General features: G+C 35.0%; 2 protein-coding genes across 3 annotated transcripts; both read right to left on the reverse strand.

Moving 5' to 3' along the window:
• Positions 1-665: 665 nt before the first annotated feature.
• Positions 666-5528, reverse strand: LOC131076952 (cytochrome P450 734A1). Its single transcript, XM_059212927.1, has 8 exons — positions 5094-5528; positions 4682-4905; positions 3329-3573; positions 2703-2972; positions 2311-2419; positions 2210-2244; positions 1889-1994; positions 666-1438 (listed from the first exon to the last, which is right to left on the reverse strand). The coding sequence occupies exons 1-8, from the start codon at positions 5362-5364 to the stop codon at positions 1013-1015; spliced, it is 1686 nt and encodes a 561-aa protein (XP_059068910.1). The 5' UTR covers positions 5365-5528; the 3' UTR covers positions 666-1012.
• Positions 5529-8246: 2718 nt separating this feature from the next.
• LOC131076934 (cytochrome P450 CYP72A616-like) lies at positions 8247-12122 on the reverse strand. 2 transcript variants are annotated; one of them, XM_059213646.1, is made up of 5 exons: positions 11622-12122; positions 11209-11430; positions 9786-10027; positions 9023-9416; positions 8247-8853 (listed from the first exon to the last, which is right to left on the reverse strand). In XM_059213646.1, exons 1-4 carry the CDS (start codon positions 11673-11675, stop codon positions 9389-9391), a joined length of 546 nt encoding a protein of 181 aa, XP_059069629.1. In that variant the 5' UTR covers positions 11676-12122; the 3' UTR covers positions 8247-8853; positions 9023-9388. The 2 variants fall into 2 exon arrangements, with proteins under 2 accessions (XP_059069629.1, XP_059069628.1); XM_059213645.1 differs by lacking the exon at positions 11209-11430 and having other exon boundaries at positions 11622-12084.
• Positions 12123-19272: the final 7150 nt, after the last annotated feature.

Raw genomic sequence — 19272 nt, forward strand, 5'->3', positions numbered from 1 at the left:
AATCTTATCTTCCAATCAGGGCAATATGTTGATTCCTTAGAATGATAATATAAGATTTTCCTATGTCAATATTTTTTCTTGGGATATTTGTACTATGAAAGCTCTTGGCATCATTTGATTGGATGCACAAAAAAATTATCTACCATCTACATTATTAGCTTAAGGCACATTATTCTTAGTCTATGTCATGTGCCATATAGATCACAAAATCACAAATTAATTCTGGCCATCTATATTGAATACCTAGAGCTTCTCTATTCTTCCTTTATTGGCCTACTTATGCACTGTCATTGATCATCAACATAAAATATTTCATGAAGTTCTATACCACTCTTCTACTTGGTTGGTCTAATCTATGTGAGTATTTGACCCACACAATCAACGACCCATGAAAGCATTGAGATCCATATAAAAATTTGAAGATCATCATTGTAAAAATTATTGATCTTAAAACATTTTAATAATATAAAGACCATTTTCAATTATCATTACTCCCATCATTCTTTTTTTTATGAATAAGTCATATACTACTCTTTATTATATAAAATAATATAATGATGTAGCATTCACAATTAAATGTGGATGGTAGAACGACACACCCTTCAAAGTCTAGGCAAGACCAAGTCCAAATAAAAGATAAAAATAAAAATTAGAGTAGAGCTTGGTCAAGAGTAAACATAAATAATATTGCTTAGTGACGAGAGTAAGAGGGAGATCACAATCTCATACATCATCTGATTTGCTCTAATTTACTTATGTAGATCTAAGTTCAAGTTTGCAAAGTTGCATTGGCAGTCATTTTATCTGCAAGAGCTTCATAACCACTAGGGTAATGGTCTCTACACTTTTCCAAGGGTCCTATTCCTTGCTTCCTCCTCACCATGTGGTCACAGGCGTGGTCATAGTAAATTTGCCCAATAAAATCATAGATTAATATTATGTACATTAGATTTACAAAGACAGTTCAAATTTCAATCACAGAGGAGTTTAAGGGTAGTATTATTCTCAGATATTAGTCCACGTGGAAGATAATCTGAGGTCCGTATTGAGGTCGTAGAGTAAATACAAGCAAAGGAGCATGAGTATAAGATGGTGAAGTCACAAAAGAAAAATTTTGCAGAATCATGGCCAGCACTAATTTTGCTTCCAACAAGGCAAAATTCTGACCCACACATTTAGTTGGCCCTGTTCCAAAGGGCATGAATGCCATTGGATGCTTTGCAGCCTTTGCAATTCCTTCACTAAATCGCCCTGGGTTGAAATCTTTGGCATCATTTCCCCACAGAGCAGTATCATGGTGAATTGCAATGATCGGAAGCTCAAGTTGGGTGCCTGCAGGAATTGAGATCCTTCCAACTTTCGTTGGCACACAAGCCTGTCTCAATACACCCACTGCAGGTGGATAAAGTCTCATGACCTCATTTATGATCATTCCCACCTACAAAACAAAATCATACAATATTTAATGAGACAAATCCAAAATACTGCTTTTGAATTCAAATGCCAGTGCTCGTTTACTATTGAGATTGGGTATTGCTTCCCTTTATATTCTTTGAAAGTGTTTTGCCAAGATAATATCTGCTTTTTGTGTCGTTTCTTGGACCAATTGCTCACCAATTTCTAATTGTTATAGCTTATCCTTCTTTAATATCATTTCACAAAAGCCCTATATCTGCGATTGATTTCTATTTCCTATATATTTAAATTTACAGTAACTGAATCTATGTTTCTCTAAGGATCTCATCAGGTACCTCATGTACAAGGAAAAGTGCAGAGTGAGAGGCATAAAATTCAGTTTGTCAGAGCCAGCAAATGGCCCCTACTCTAACTTATTATTTTACAAATTTCAAAATGCTTATCATATTCACATCTGTTAGATGGTTCTTACAATTTTAAGACGACTTAAGCTGTCTGCATCTGGATAATTGTTTCTCCCACATACTTCCAACACCTCTCTGCGACCTCGCTCTTGCCAATCTTGATGTATGCCCAACCTATGTTACCAGAAACGAGAAACGTGAAACGGCAACCGCAACGCAACGAAAAACGGAATTTAGAAAGGTTGTGAATAAGAAACGGTATTATATATATATTCTTTTATAAAATCAAAATATTAAAAAAAATAAAAATTAAAAAATTCAAGATACAAACAAATGCTAAATAGATATTAAATACTTTATAGAAATAAACTCATAAATCTCTAAAATACCCTAGGGCGAGGACCTCATCTGTCTGTCCAATGCTCTGCATAATCTACCAAAGAAGGGTTGCTGTAAAAATCTCCTCGTGGCGTTTACGAGGGGTTACTACCCATATCCGAGCGGTGGTGCACTTCCCATCCGTTGGTGAAGCATGGCTATCGCCCCTGTAGTGCTCTCGTGCTGATCGATAGTTCTCGAAGCGTATGAACAGACCGAAACTACAGAGTTATCTACCAGTGTTTGACGTCATCCGCTACTTAAAAATATATTAAATCTATATGCATGACAAACTGCTGGTTAACTCGTGTAAGTGGTGAGTTAATAGCCTAAAAGGACGCAGCAGACAGTGGCAAGCACAAAAAACTGGCAGATATTTTTGCTACAAACTCCTTCACAGCCGATTGGAACGGTCAGATGGCTTAGAAACGGCCGTTTCAGACGGGAAACCCGTTTCTGCCGTCGAAACGCGAAACGGGGCTTTCCCGTCGCGTTTCTGGTAACTAGGTGCCCAACAATATTATACTCCATGCCAACAGTACTGATGTGGTTTCATGACCACCAAAGTAGAAAGTCTTACATTCATCAATTATTTCCTCCGTGCTCAGGCTTGCATTACTTTTTCCATTGACTCTCCCCTGCTGCTTGCTCTCAGACATCATAAAACCAAGCAGATCGGCACCATAGCTACCTGTTTTCTCCATTCCAGCAGTCTTTTTCTTCGCATCTATAACTTGTTTTAAGCATCTTCTTATATTTATCTCCAAATTCCAACGTTACCTGTTCTTTGCAGTAGGCAGAAACCTGGTGAGAGGAATCACTTTCACCCATTACGTACTTATGTAAGAAACAAAAAGAAATTGTAGATTCTGTGTAATTTCATAAAATGAATAAGCCCTGCTAAAGTACGAAGGCATTTATTCTAGTCAGATAAATATTGGAAAACCTTTTGAGCAGTTGGGTTTAAAGTTAAACAATCATTTATTAGGTAACTCATCTGCCATTACACGAGTTTTTTCAATAAAACTCATTCATTGATGTGATTTACCTCAAAGAAAACAAAAACAAATCACCATTTCAACTAAGTAATTTCAGATTGACAAGTGTACAGTCACAAAACTCAAGTTTGTCACCTGAAACCTGGAATATAAACAGTGTGAAATAATTCAGATGTAAGAACCATCTGTTTAGCCTGCATATCAAATATATCCTTTCCCTCTATAAAACTGCTACCAAATGCTGTGCGGGCTATAATATCTGCTGTGAGCTCACGGAACTCCTTCAGCACTTCAATTTCCGATGCACCTGACAACACCAATTTACTCCATCCCTCCAACAGATTGGCACTGCTTTCAATAATTGTTGGAATCATACCCTGTATTTACAGAACTGCTATAATCAAGATACATAAGTTTAATGTACGACAGAACATTTGACTATAAACATCAAAATAGGTAAGTTTTTATAAAATAATCCACATAGCTTCTAAAAGATTAGGGTGTATATTTTTGCAGTCATAGTCTCTATAAGATAAACAAATTTTCGATGTATATATCATATCATTTTAATCCTAATTTCTCTACTCTTGTATGCTAGATATACCAAAAGCATCATATCAAGTATTTGTATGAGTAACCTAAAGATCTGCACAAAAAGTCCATGATAAAGTTGCATGGGACGTTAGAAATCATTTTAATACTGAGAATTCAAATACTCCATTTGAAACCATACATGTATATTTGATGGATCATTAATCTCTGTTCCGCTACTGTGGCACCAGGCAGACCATATCTATGTGTTCTAACAAAGTAAATGGATACTATAATTTGTCCATTCAAGAAAGTTAAATAAAGTAGACATAATTGCTAAATTCGTCAGAGGTGTTAGAAAGTTTCCTAAATAAAATGTAGGTAAGTTGATCATATTGAGTTCCATATTGAGATAAAAAGCTGAAAAATGATGTGTACCCAAATAGGCTAGCTTGAAACATCTAGCTCTTTGTTTCATACAGTGATACAGCATTATGATTCAATGAAGCTGAACTCGCCTAAAGGTGGGTTTGTTTGAAAATTAATAACAGTAAACTTTAAGAAAATATTAGCCTTCTTTTTAGTTTTTACAGCATTGATGCAGGACAACTGTTTGAAAAAGTTTCTAAGCCAACTTAAGAAAAGAGTGTTATGTAGCATCGCTGCACGACAACGATTTCACAAAATCTCTGAGCCAAAAGCACAACTAAACAAACAAAATTTACTCCCCAAATTTTGCAGGTTAAGTTCATAATGAAAAGCAAAGCTCACTGAGTATTGAATGAATCTTTTGGACAAGAAAAAGATGCCCAAAACAGGTATTTAACAAAACAATGCCAGAGAACTTACCACAAGGATGTGGAACTTGATAGATTTCTCTCTATAATAAAGCGATTTATATTATATCATTTTGGTTCTAACTTAGGACATAAACACAGACATTCAGTGCCTTACCTTCAAAAGATCCATGTGGAAAGCAGGATTGATGATTTTTCTGTGCCGAGCCCATTTCTCACCTGTCAACCCCACAAGTCCCTGTCCAACCAGTTGTCTTGAAAGGGGATTTGTCGGAAGCTTTGAATAGTTGTCAAATTTAGTGGAACATATGTCCTTAATAAGCTCAGGATGGGGAACGACCAACCTAGCATTCGGTCCAAACCAGAAAACATAATCGTAACCTATATCAGATAGAACAAGTTTATTAATCAACAGTCTTCTTTTTAATCTTTCACTTTTCTTCCTAACCAGCCACTATTTTAAGTTCTAACAACACCCATGTAAAAATATCAATGGTGCTAAGCAAGAATTCCAGTAATATGAAGAATGAAACGCCAGATGCTTTAAAAAATGCAGAATACAGGTGTACCATAAATTCTGCTCCACTGATGTAAATGGGGAAAAACTCGAGGGAGCATGTCATGTGAGAGTGGCATGGGTTTGGACTTCTGCTCATCGATCATTCTGGATATATCTGTGGTATTCCCATAGAATAGCCTGTATGGAGGGCCACTGATTCCTTGGGCTTCAAAGAACTTTTTCACTTGCAAAGGCTTCCACCACATCCTTGTTACAATCTTCACCAAAAACAAAATTAAACCTGCACAAACAGCTGCAAAACCCCAAAATACCCATTCCATATTCCAGACTTAGCCAATAACCAGTGATCCTTTGGTTGTGAAAGCTTCAGATTCGTAGTAGGCCTATGAAACCCAAGTGTACGATCCCTTGCATTCTTGTAACTTTAACAAAAAGAAAATGACCTGTTCATTGATTTGACGAAGATAAATGATTGCAAGTAACTTTAAAAAAAGTCTAGCAGTGAAGAGATGACAGCTTAGATTAATAAAGTGTCAACAGATCATTGATAAGGATATTCACCTTGGAGAGAAGTTTTAAATTTTCTTTACATTTTAGTGTGAATATTTTTAAACATATCGATGAGCTTTTTAATAGTATATATTCTGTATTTTCAAGTTTTCATGGATATTAAGCTTAAATTATTATTGAATAAATATTTTGATTTTCAACAATTTTGATAATCTAATAAGAACGAATGGTTAAAATGATATGTAATTTCAAATATAATATATTAGTTCTCTAATTAGGCTGAGAGGCGTTTTACAGTCACATACTGATGAAAAACCTCATCTCAATAAATAGATAGCTAATTTAAGTTTAGCAGTTATAAACATAATGAACTTTTCAAGCATTATCAATGGCAGCTACTGTTTTCTTGCGAGTTACAAACATAATTGTGCGACTGAGGCGTTTCTTTTGTAGGGCTGATTACTGGGTCATAAGAATTTCTGAAGGTGATTTGTTGTTCCTTTCTCAAGTTGCATCCTTGTAACCTGAAAGCTCTGCATGGGAAGAATCATGTGAGATTTCCAATCTAAGGCTCTAAAAAATGAGGGTTTTGCCAAAGGTGAAATCAATGCCAATAGATTACCGATGGCTATTTATGGACTAACTATGTGTAGGCAGATGCTTAATACCAGTAGTTGTGACCTTTGTCTCCGGACCGCTATCCAGAGCATACAACAGTTCATGACTTGTTGCTAGACGAGCACATATATGAAAACCCTTGTGCTGTTAAATATGTTTTTGCAAACATTTATACTGAATGGGGTAGTTATAATTAGCGATGGCCATATATTCTTGATAGCCAAACTTTAATCTACTAGAAAGCATTCTTATAACAACAATAAGATGTGAATTACACCGTGTTGTTCAATTTGTCTCTGCCAGCATTTATACTGGATCTGGATGGTTCAAATATAAGAGGGGTTTCCTGTTCTTGTGACATTAATTAATTCGTGATGCTTTAAGTATCACCTAGTTTGAAGGGTTGAGTTTGTCTTTCTAACTGCCTCATGAATTTGCATAAAAATTGTAGATCTCATCAACAAATTTCGGTTGGGCATGCCCTACCATTGAGGCATTTTGACAAACAAATTGCATGCTCAGTTTGTGTCATTCTGTAAAACAATTCATCTACATTGAGCATACTATTTTTTTTGCGATATTTTGTCATCAGCTCACCAGACCTGTGCAGGCATGTTATTATTATTTAAGGTATTTTGTTAATCTGTGTAGGCATTTTACTATTATTTCGGCTGTATTGGACAATATTGTATATACTGTCCCTTTTGCTGTTTATTTGTGCAGGTGTTTAATTTGGGAGGTATATATATTCGTGTATCTACGTTAGATGTATGGAAAACAATGTTTAAAAAGGTATTCTACACTTCCTATCTATGATTTCATTAGTTTGAAATGGAGATTAAACTGTGGAATGATATTAAACTATGTAATCTAAAGTTCTTCATATTAAATTTTCATCTTAATTATAATGTCATTTATTTAATTGTATTATATATATTTTTAAAGCAAATAGATAATCTAAAATGATATCTCTTAGTGTTTTCTATATATATTTTTCTAAATATAGGTATGCTAGTACTAATCATTTGAAAACAATAGATTTGAGCGATGGTGTATTCATTATGTATCTAAAGTTGTGTATTCATTATAACATTTCAATTCACTTATAAACAGATTTGGAATAATTACAATGATGAATAAAAGAAGCTTTGAATGAAACCCTATATGAAGATATAATTAGATCATGTGGTGTGTCCTCATCCTATCCTATGCTATGAGACAAGAAAGTACATACCTAAAGTTAGTTTAAGTAGATAAAGTAAAAATGGGGGCTAATTAATTAATTAGATAGTTTTTTTATTAAATATTATATAACACCTGCCTCATAAATACAACTTGGAGAGAAGTTAAAAATCTAATGATGAATGTGTGAATAGGTGCATAGATGAGTCTCACTTACAACACTTAATTAAATATCCATGTACAAATAGATAAATCTCTTATAACTAGAGAAAATAAGAAAACCAAATAGAAGAAAATATTCCACTTCAAAAAAAAAAAATGAAATAAACATCTGTACTAGTGAGAGAAGGAAAGGAGAATGTGATATGTCCCCTAAAGGATTTATTCTATCACATAAACTTATATAATAAATGTTCCCCCAATAGGAGAGAAAGAAGATGAGAATATGAATCCCCCTCAAAATGAAGTATCCATTGTATTAATGATGAAATCATAGAGATAATATGATCTACTACCTGCAAACAACATTTCTCCCCTTAGTAAGAAATATATATATTGGTAATTGAAGAAGCAACTTCATAAGATGGATGAATAGGAAATCCAAATCCAAATCCAAGGGTGTGTCTCTAATTTTTTTTTCAAAATGATAAAATCAAGTGATGCCAATCCAAAATCCTATGGTTAGATTGGCCTATGTTTGACAAAATGTTTCAATAGGGTCTTGACAGTGGCTTGATATTACAATCCATTTGTCTCTCTTTGAACCACAAAATCTACCTCTATCTTACACCCCAAGTACTCACAATCAAATCATATTCATTGTACAATTCTATCAATCAAATTTTAATTTAGGTTAGTCAAAAATATAATCAATCCATTCTACTTTAACAGATAATACAATAATAATAACATTTATTATATCAAGAGTTCATGACCATCTTGCCCCCACACAAACCAACAATGTTTTTTGTGAATACAAGTTCAACCCCTAACCCAAGTTACAAGAGGAATAGGGGTCTCACAAGAAAATAGAAGGGTTCTTAGGGAATGTCACATATTGTTCTCAGATATTAGTCTAGTGGGTGGAAGATAATCTGAGCTCCATATTGAGGTTTCAGAGTAACTAAAAGCATAGGGGCATGAGTATAAGAAGGTGAAGTCACAAAAGAAATTTTTTGCAGAATCATGGCCAACACTAATTTTGCTTCCAACAAAGCAAAATTCAGACCCACACATATGGTTGGACCTGTTCCAAAGGGCATGAATGCCATTGGATGCTTTGCAGCCTTTGCAATTCCTTCACCAAATCGCCCTGGGTTGAATTCGTTGGCATCATTTCCCCATAAAGCAGGATCATGATGGATTGCCAGGATTGGAAGCTCAAGCTGAGTGCCTGCAGGAATTGAGAGCCTTCCAAGCTTCATTGACTCGCATGCCTGTCGCGGTAGAGACACTGCCGGTGGATAAAGCCTCAAGGCCTCATTTATAATCATTCCAACCTACAAATAATTCAAACAATCTCTTATGAGACAAATCCAAAATACTGCGTTTGAATTCAAATCCCAGTTCTTGTTTACCACGATTGTGATTACTTGAATTCAAATCTCAGTGCTAGTTTAACTGTGATTGTTATTACTTGTTAATGTGGGCGTGTTAGATGGTTCTTACAATTTTGAGGCGACTTAAGCAGTCTGCATCTGGATAATTGTTTCTCCCGCATATTTCCAGCACCTCTCTGCGACCTTGCTCTTGCCAATCTTGATGTATGCCCAACAATATTATACTCCATGTCAACCGTACTGATGTGGTTTCATGACCAGCAAAGTAGAAAGTCTTGCATTCATCAATGATTTCCTCTGTACTCAGGCTTGCATTACTCGTAACATTGACTGTCCCCTGCTCCTTGCTCTGAGACATCATTAAACCAAGCAGATCGGCACCATAGCCACCAGTTTTTTCCATCTCAGAAGTCTTTTTCCTGGCATCTATAACTTGCCGTAAGGATCTTCTTATTTCTTTCTCCAAATTCCAACGTTACCTATTCTTTGTAGTAGGCAGAAACCTGAGGAGGGGAATCACTCTCAGACATTACATACCAATGTAAAAAAGCAAAAGAAGTTATAGATTCTGAATGCTTCAGAATATGGCTAAACCCTCCTAAATTACCAAGGCATTTATCCTATTGAATAAAGTGTCTTCTCAAGATAAAAATTCATAAACATGGTTCTTGAAGGACGAAGGCATTTGAGATGGGAAGATATAACTAAAAAAATAAAGTGGCACTTCCAACTGTAAGATAAATATTGAAAAACCTCTCAAGAAAAACATAACAGAGACAGAGACATTAACACACTCAAATCAAAATTTTGATTGCATTCTTTGGTACTTCAATATTGACAAATTGTACTGTCGCAAAACACAAGTTTGTCACCTGAAACCTGGAATGTAAACACTGCGAAATAATTCAGCTGTAAGAATCATCTGGTTGCCCTGCATATCAAAGATATGCTTTCCCTCTGTAAAACTGCTTCCAAATGCTGTGCGGGCAATAATATCGGCTGTGAGATCGTGGAACTCCTTTTGCACTTCAATTTCTGATGCGCCTGACAATACCAATTTACTCCATTTGTCCAACATATTGGCACTGCTTTGCACAATAGTTGGAATCATACCCTGTAATTACAGAACTAGTTAATCAAAATATGCAAGTTTCTAGTATGACAGAACATGTCTTCCTATGAAACTCCGAATATAAGTAGCAAAATAGAGAATTAATTTACAATATAATCTACGTGGTTTCAAACAGATTAGGTTTTATTTGCAGATTAGGTTTTATTTGCAGAGTCAAGTATCAGGAATATGTTTAGAATAAAAGCAACTTCTACAGATAGGAGCAGAATATCGGTATTCAAAAAGCACCAGTCAAGACATTTCAGTAGTATCTCAATTCAAGACAACTAGATCTACACTCTACTGACCAGCAAATTGAACAAAATTAATTCATCATGTTATTTTTTTACATGCAAATAACTCCCTGAAGGTCACTGTGTGGTATCAATTTGTAAGTAGTTCCACCGTTTACCCATGAATCTCTTTTTGACTGCTGCAACCTTGGGCTTAATACCACACAGAATCTTCCCTCTGCTAAGAGAAGTATACCCTTTCAAATTGACCAGGGTTTTGCACTCAGATGAAACCGTTCAATAAAGATATGTCAAAACAGGGCAGCAGGGGCATGGCCTTTTAAATTGGATTTCCTCATGCGAAGCATCACTGGCTTAATTCTGTATCACGTGACACAGACAAACAGATTCTGTCTCAATTTAATTAGTTGAAAAATGTTTGGCCATATGTAATGTGACTCTGCAGTAGACATCCTTAAGAGTGGCTTATGGTCCAAGACTGAAGCTTCTTAAAACTAATTGCATGCTACTTGAAAATGACACTTAACATGAACTGTGATAAGATTCAGGGCTTAACACTCAGAAATGCTTGTTATGATGCCCAAGTGCAAAGTTTAGCCTGTGGCACTAATTGGCCATTGGATGCTAGCTGATCTAGACAATGTGGAGATTACATCTAGTTAGAGAAATTACCCTGCCTCTACAAATAGTAAAGGCCCAATAATGCGCCCCTGCATGCTTGGAAGGAGAGTTTTATATTTCTTGATTGGGTGTTGGCCCAGCGATCAATCCTCGGGAAATTTTAGAAGATAGATTTACAAAGCAAATCAAAATTATAATGTATATTTATCAGTAGGAGCTTGATAGATCTCTCAAAACAAGAATTCAATTTATCTATTAAATCAGTTAGGTCCTTATTAGAAACATAAATTCAGACATTTGGTGCCTTGCCTTCAAGAGATCCATATGGAAAGCAGGATTGATGATCTTCCTGCGCTGAGCCCATTTCTCACCTGTCAAACCCACAATTCCCTGTCCAACCAATTGTCTTGAAAGGGGATTGACCGGAGGCTTTATAAAGTTGCCAAATTTAGTGGAACATATCTCCTTAATAAGCTCAGGGTGGGGAACAACCAACCGGGCGATGCCCAAACCAGAAAATAAAATCCTGTCCTATACAAAATAGACCAAACTTATTAATCAATTGGGTTTACAGAATCTCGCATCTTCTTCTTAATTAGCCAATATTCTAAGTTCTATCACTACCCAAGCAAAAGTAAAACAATCAATGGTGCTACAGAAGAGTTCCAGTAATATGATTAATGAAACACGCCATGCTTAAAAACTGAAAAATACAAGTATACCATAGGCTCTGCTCCACTGATGATAATGGGGAAGAACTCGAGGAAGTATATCATGTGAGAGTGGCATGGGTTTTGACTTCTGCTCAGCGATCATTCTTGATATATCTGTGGTATTCCCATAAAATAGGCTGTATGGAGGGCCCTTGATTCCTTGGGCTTCAAAGAACCTTTTCATTTGCAGAGGCTTCCACCATATCGTTGTTGCAAGCTTGACCAAAAACAAAACTAAACCAGCACAACCAGCCACCATACCCCAAAATATGCACTCCATATTACAGACGTGGCCAACACCCAGCTCTAATTCTTTGGTTGTCAAATCTTAGTTTGCACTTTGCTGTAACAACGTATTTGCTCGCCAAGTGTTATATTTGCATAAAGAAAATGAATGCAAGCAACTTCAACTCCTCTGGTAAGCTTTCCAGAGATGACACGGCTTAGATCTTACTCTCTGACACGAAGGTCTTCTTAAGACACTGTAAATCTATATTAGCACTCGCCCACCATACTGGTCAACCTTTGACCACGACAAAGATTAGCAAATGTGATGGCATGAACCGTCCGTTGTGCTTTATTAGTAGAATCTACAACCTACTCATGAATTTGAAGTGATCATAATTCACCGGAGAGGTCCCACACTCAGCCAGCTTAATAGTGGAGATAGTACTAGTTGGGAAAAAGAATCTTTTTTATTAGATCATTAAAAAAGTAGTCAATATTTATTTTTAAAAAGATTTTCTTAAATTTTAAAAAACAATCAATTATGTGATGTTACTTCTATGTACCAATATACATTATGTGATATCATATATGATTATGTGGACTTGAAACCAAATTTTTTAAATAGGGGACTTGTCAAGTAAAATGTTGTAGAAAGTTGAGAGTGATTTGAAATATCCACATAAGATTTTGGAAGACTTGTTTATGACTTGTTGTTTTATTGGTAATAGCACGACGATGATTAGAGAGCTCAAAACTCATCTTTTGGGCACATTTGATATGAAGGATTTGGGGGTTGCTAGATATATTCTTTGGATGCAAATCAATAGGGATTCAGTATATAGAAAGCTTTGGTTAAGTCAAAGTAACTATGTTGACACCATTTTGTAGAGATTTAAAATGTAGAACTATAAGCTAGTAAGTATTCCATATCCAATTGGTACCTAAGTTGAGTTTAGACATGTATCCTAATTCTAATGATGATATTGAAGATATTTCTAATTTTCCTTATGCTAGTGTCATTGGTAGTTTAATGTATGCAATCGTTTGTACTAGATCAAATATAGCCCAAGCAGTGGAAGTTCTAAGCAGGTTTATGTCTAACCAAGGTAAAGAACATTGGACTTTTGTTAAATTGGTATTAAGATACTTGTGAGGTACTTTTGATTACTATTTCCTTTAGCATGGTACTAATGATGTGGATAGGTCATTGGACATATAGGGTTTTGTTGATGCAGATTGGGCAAGTGACTTGGACATTTTACCAGTAGGATATAAAGAGTGGTTGAAACAAATAGTTAGTTAACATGGATTACGAGGCTTTTACAATTCAATTAAATTAAGGCTATTTTAATTCATTTGAATTCAAGTCTATGATGAAGGTGTGAACGATATACAAGATTGTGGTCTAGCTTGGGGTAAAAGCATGACTTTAGAGCGATTTTGAATTTCATTGGATACTTGGCCTGAATTTGATTTGTTTAACCATGCATAATGCATTTTGTGACTTGCTCTTCCAAGAATGCTTTCATGAAAGTGCATGTACCAATGAATTATTGGTTGAAGAAAAGTCAAAGAAATACAAATGAAACAACACTTATTTTTATGGAGAGGCATGTGTCGATGAATCAAGGGTAGATGGAAAATCATGTGGGGTCTTGATGGACCATAAAGATGATTGTTCAAAGAAACATAAATCAAATATTGCATATGCTGGAAACATTTTCACTAACCTAAGATTGTTGGTGAGGGATTCAATTGAAAACAATGTATGTGTGAAAGTTTGTGAATTGACATATTCGCATTTGTAATGTGCTAAACACATGACCAACTACCCACTAGATCGAAGAACATTTTGACTCATATCGAAATCTTCAACTCGCAATGTATAACTTGTATCAGTCACAACCTCCATCCGTCTAAATGCTCATCACTACAGTCCTTTTGCTAGACTCTCTTAAACAGGGTTTCCACAAATTTAGGGGCAAGGCCAAGAATGCCTATGGTCACTAATTAAAGAGGATTTAAAAAAAAAAGGTTAGGAAAATATAAATAAAAGGAGCTTAAATTTAATCTGATATACATGTTAATATTTTTCTTTCCTTTAAATTTGTTTTTTAAATGTTCTTTCAATTTGCAATATCCACAAGAGTATATACTCTTTCATTTAAAAATCAATAATAATTAATAATACTATTATTTAAAAAAATATCATATAAAAATTAATTGGTTATGTTTGATTTTGCTCGTAGCTTTCTATATTACCTCTTCATGACCTCTTCAATGCATTCTCTACTACCGCGAAGTAGCGATGAAGACTAACACAACGTGTAATATGGTTTTGCAATTTTGTGAATTCACGAGTCAATGCCATCTGTTGACATATGAGATAACAATTGCGACTAACACACTGTGTTAGGTGATTTTGCACTTTCGTGCATGACTTGTTAAATGCATTCTCTATTACCGCAAAGTGGCGATTGCAACTAACACGGTGTGTATGCACTTTTGGAATTTCACTACTTCACGGGTCAATAACATCCGTTGACCCGCGAGACGGCGATGGCGGCTAACGCATCGTGTTGTCCTCATTTGTAGTTTCATGCATGACCTTTTAAATGCACTCGAGCTACTATAATGAAATGGTGATTGCGACTAACATGTCATGTCAGAAGCTTTCATAATTTTGTGACTTCATAGGTCAATACCATTTGTTGACCCATGAGACAACGTTATTAACTAACACGGCATGTTAGGTGCTCTTGGACTCTCACGTGTGACCTTTTAAATGCATTCTCTACCACCGCAAAAATGGTGATTGTAACTAACACGGTGTGTTAGATGCTTTCACAATTCCGCGACTTCACGGGTCTATACCATTTGTTGATCTATGAGACGACAATATTGACTAACATGACATGTTAGGTGCTTTCGGAGTTTTGCGCCTAACCTATTAAACGGATTCTCTACCACCACGAAACATCGATTGCGACTAACACTGGTTGTTATGCGCTTTTGCAACTTCATGGGTCAAACTATCTATCCACTCGTTGGATGATGATTGCGACTAACATGCAGTTTTAAGTGCTTTCACAATTTCGCGTGAGTAGACATAGTCGATTGTGACTTTCGTCGTTTCACTACTTCGTAGATTAAGCCCAATCTGTTAACCCGCGAAATGACAATTATAACTAATGCGACCTGTTTTTCGCAGCTTCTAGCCCTAACATGACCAATAAAAAATCTAACGCTACTTCTAACCCAATCTAAGCCATCCAATCGAAAATCTATAGTTACTAACACACCTATTCACCATTGTGACTAACACGCAGTTTTAAGTGCTTTCCTAGTTTCACATGAATAGACACAACCGGTTATGACTTTCATCGTTTCGCTACTTCGTGAATTAAGCCAAACATGTTAACCCACGAAATGACGATTGTAACTAACGCGACCTATTTTCGCAGCTTCTAACCGTAACACGACTTCTAACCCTAATACGACTTCTAACCCTAGCGCAATCTCAGTCATCCAATAAAAAATTTACAGTTCAAAAGGTGGGACTAACATCACCTGTTACTCGTGCCGTAAGTTTTGAAGCCAGAATAGACGCGTCCCACGAGGTGTCTTACCCTAACATGACCTGTGTGTGCGTAGTCGTAATATATCAAGTGACCTATGTGTGTATAGCTCCTAGACGACGTGTCTAACCCTAACACGACCTCTATGTGTATAGTCATATTATATCAACTGACCTGTGTGTGTATAGCTCCAAGTCGTATTATATCAAGCAATATAAACTAACTATAATATCTTCAAACTAAAAATGAAAACTGTAGTGATTTTAAACATAAAATCCAAACCATATCATGCAAATGATAAACTAACCTCAATATGACTTTTCCTACGTTAGGTACATCAAATCGTGCCATGTTAGTCTTTTCTCTGATGAACGTACCAATTTTTGGAGCCTATGCCCTCTTTTTTCCATCGCGATGTCATCCGAACACAGTTTCTTCATTCACTTTCTTTTAATGTGCGTGTTATGCACAACAAACCACCGGTAACCATGAAGCCAGTCACGGCCATCCTCTGGCATGTCCACGTAATTTCCAGTGGCCCCTGAGGAGTGAAATCGACAACTTGACTAACTCCACAGGCAACTCCACATCACATACCATGGGTCTAGGCACCGCAGCAAGTTGGCATGGTATGCATGTCTTAGACATGTATGTCGATGCATCTCGTTGGAATGACAAGTCCATTTTTGAGCCAGAATAGACGTGTCCGAGAAAAAGAATCTTTTTTATTAGATCGTTAAAAAAGTAGTGTCAATATTTATTTTCAAAAGGATTTTCTTAAATTTTAAAAAATAATCAATTATGTGATGTTACTTCTATGCACCAATATACATTATGTGATATCATATTTGATTATGTGGACTTGAAACCAAATTTAATAAATAGGGGACTTGTCAAGTAAAATATTGTAGAAAGTTGAGAGTGATTTGAAATATCCACATAAGATTTTGGAAGACTTGTTTATGACTTTTTGTTTTATTGTTAATAGCACGACAATGATTAGAGAACTCAAAACTCATCTTTTGGGCGCATTTGATATGAAGGATTTGGGGGCTACTAGATATATTCTTTGGATGCAAATCAATAGGCATTGGGTTCATAGAAATATTTGGTTAAGTCAAAGTAATTATGTTGACATCATTTTGTAGTGATTTAAAATGTAGGACTATAAACCAGTAAGTATTCCATATCCATTTGGTACTAAGTTGAGTTTAGACATGTATCCTAATTCTAATGATGATATTGAAGATATTTCTAATTTTCCTTATGCTAGTGTCATTGGTAGTTTAATGTATGCAATCGTTTGTACTAGATCAAATATAGCCCAAGCAGTGGAAGTTCTAAGCAGGTTTATGTCTAACCAATTAGGTAAAGAGCATTGGACTTTTGTTAAAAGGGTATTAAGATACTTGTGAGGCACTTCTGATTACTATTTGGTTTATCATGGTACTAATGATGTGGATACGTCATTGGACATATAGGGTTTTGTTGATGCAGATTGGGCATGTGACTTGGACATTTTACCAATAGGATATAAAGAGTGGTTGAAATGAATAGTTAGTTAACAGGGATTACGAGGCTTTACAATTCAATTAAATTAAGGTTATTTTAATTCATTTGAATTCAAGTCTATGATGAAGGTGTGAATGATATACAAGATTGTGGTCTAGCTTGGGGTAAAAGCATGACTTTAGAGCGATTTTGAATTTCATTGGATACTTGGCCTGAATTTGATTTGTTTAACCATGCATAATGCATTTTGTGACTTGCTCTTCCAAGAATGCTTTCATGAAAGTGCATGTACCAATGAATTATTGGTTGAAGAAAAGTCAAAGAAATACAAATGAAACAAGACTTGTTTTTATGCAGAGGCATGTGTCAATGAATCAAGGGTAGATGTAAAATCATGTGGGGTCTTGATGGACCATAAAGATGATTGTTCAAAGAAACATAAATCAAATATTGCACATGCTAGAAATTTTTTCACTAACCTAAGATTGTTGGTGAGGGATTCAACTGAAAGCAATGTATGTGTGAAATTTTATGAATTGACATATTTGCATTTGTAATGTGCTAAACACATGACCAACTACCCACCAGATCGAAGAACATTTTTACTCATATCAAAATCTTCAACCTGTGATGTATAACTTGTATCAGTCACAACCTCCATCCGTCTAAATGCTCATCACTAAAGTCCTTTTGCTAGACTCTCTTAAACAAGGTTTCCATATATTTAAGGGCAAAGAGGCCAAGAATGCCTATGGTCACTAATTAAAGAGGATAAAAAAAATCAAGTTAGGAAAATATAAATAAAAGGAGCTTAAATTTCATCTAATAGACATGTTAATATTTTTTATATTCACTATCGTGGAATCTGGAGGTGTCCTCACCGAAGCGAGAATAATCCCCCAGTGTGTACAACCTGCTCACAAGGTAGCAACACACATAGAGTTAACACAGCCGGAGACTCGAACTCAAGGCCATGGGGAGCATACCCACGCCTTAAGTTGCGATCCACGACCGGGTGAGCTAGGGCCGAAGCCCTGTGTTAATATTTTTCTTTCCTTTAAATCTAATTTTTAAATGTTCTTTCAATTTGCAATATCCACAACAATATATACTCTTTCATTTAAAAATCAATAATAATTAATAATACTATTATTTTAAAAAATATCATATAAAAATTAATTGGTTATGTTTGATTTTGCTTGTAGCTTTTTATATTAAAAGATAAAATTTAAATTTTAAGAATTTTTAATATAATTTATTTTTATTTCTAATATTTTAATTAGAATTATAACTTTTTAATTTTAAAATAGTTTACATTTAAATTTATAATATTTTTTTATTTCTTAATTTATTCAAGACTTTAATTATATTTATTCTTAGTATTATAATAATTTTCAATTTACTTAAGAAATTAATTATATTTAGGTTGAATTAATGTTAATATTGTTTGTAATAGATTATTATTTTATTTGGAAAGACACTTGATGCCCCACACAATCAATATTAAACATACATTCATTAAATTGTCTCAAGAGCAATCCAAACCCTTTCCCGTCTTATATTGTGTGGATCTTATCACATCCAAGTCTTTGTTCACACATCCTTCCATAGATCACTAGCTCAAAATACAATTGTACTTTGATACCATCAATGAATAAACATGGTAAATACTTCAATATTATTGATATATGCTAGGAGAAATTTATATTTATATGTGAGTAAGCAATCATGTGTAACAATTTGAAGTTATAAAGGAGCAAGTGAAGACAATTCATGCAACTGTTATGTAATGGTGGAACAATATTTTCATAATAAAAATTATATGCTAAAGAAATAATAGGGATTAAAAGGCAAAAATAAATCATGTATGTAATTGCAAGTAGACTAGCCTTTCCTAAAAAAAACTAGAAAATATGATTGAGAGTTTCATGGTGGTCACAAAAGAGAAAAATAGTATTAAAACCTTGATAATGAATACATTATGAAAAGTGAGTGAGCAAGCTTAGGCTCACCAATTATCATCCAAATAGTTTGGAATCTTCATCGATTGAACTAGCTAGTACCACCCAACACAAATAAGGGGAATGCAACAATAGTCTAGATGGGGAGGACTTCGATTGTGTCAAATGGTAGTGCAACATTTGCTTTGGTAAGCCATTGCAATAGTAGAAATCAATTAGTTCCATCTCTATTTACTTTTCTAATAATCAATATGACAACCACCTTGTTTTGTAAGCCATTGCAATAGTAGAAATCAATCAGTTCCCACTCTATTTACTTTTCTAATAATCAATATGACAATGACCTCTTCTTTTCTAATAATAAATGTCACAACAAATTCT

This window comes from Cryptomeria japonica, chromosome 10 (assembly GCF_030272615.1).
Source record: "Cryptomeria japonica chromosome 10, Sugi_1.0, whole genome shotgun sequence".
Lineage (NCBI taxonomy): Eukaryota > Viridiplantae > Streptophyta > Pinopsida > Cupressales > Cupressaceae > Cryptomeria > Cryptomeria japonica.

Coding starts and splice junctions, on each gene's coding strand:
- LOC131076952 (XM_059212927.1), bottom strand. CDS start 5,364: ATGGAATGGGTATTTTGGGGTTTTGCAGCTGTTTGTGCAGGTTTAATT. Junction 4,906..5,093: donor TCAGTGGAGCAGAATTTATG/GTACACCTGTAT, acceptor TATCTGATATAG/GTTACGATTATGTTTTCTGG. Junction 2,973..3,328: donor TATATTCCAGGTTTCAGGTG/ACAAACTTGAGT, acceptor GAACAGGTAACG/TTGGAATTTGGAGATAAATA.
- LOC131076934 (XM_059213645.1), bottom strand. CDS start 9,316: ATGGAAAAAACTGGTGGCTATGGTGCCGATCTGCTTGGTTTAATGATG. Junction 8,854..9,022: donor GCTTAAGTCGCCTCAAAATT/GTAAGAACCATC, acceptor AATTATTTGTAG/GTTGGAATGATTATAAATGA.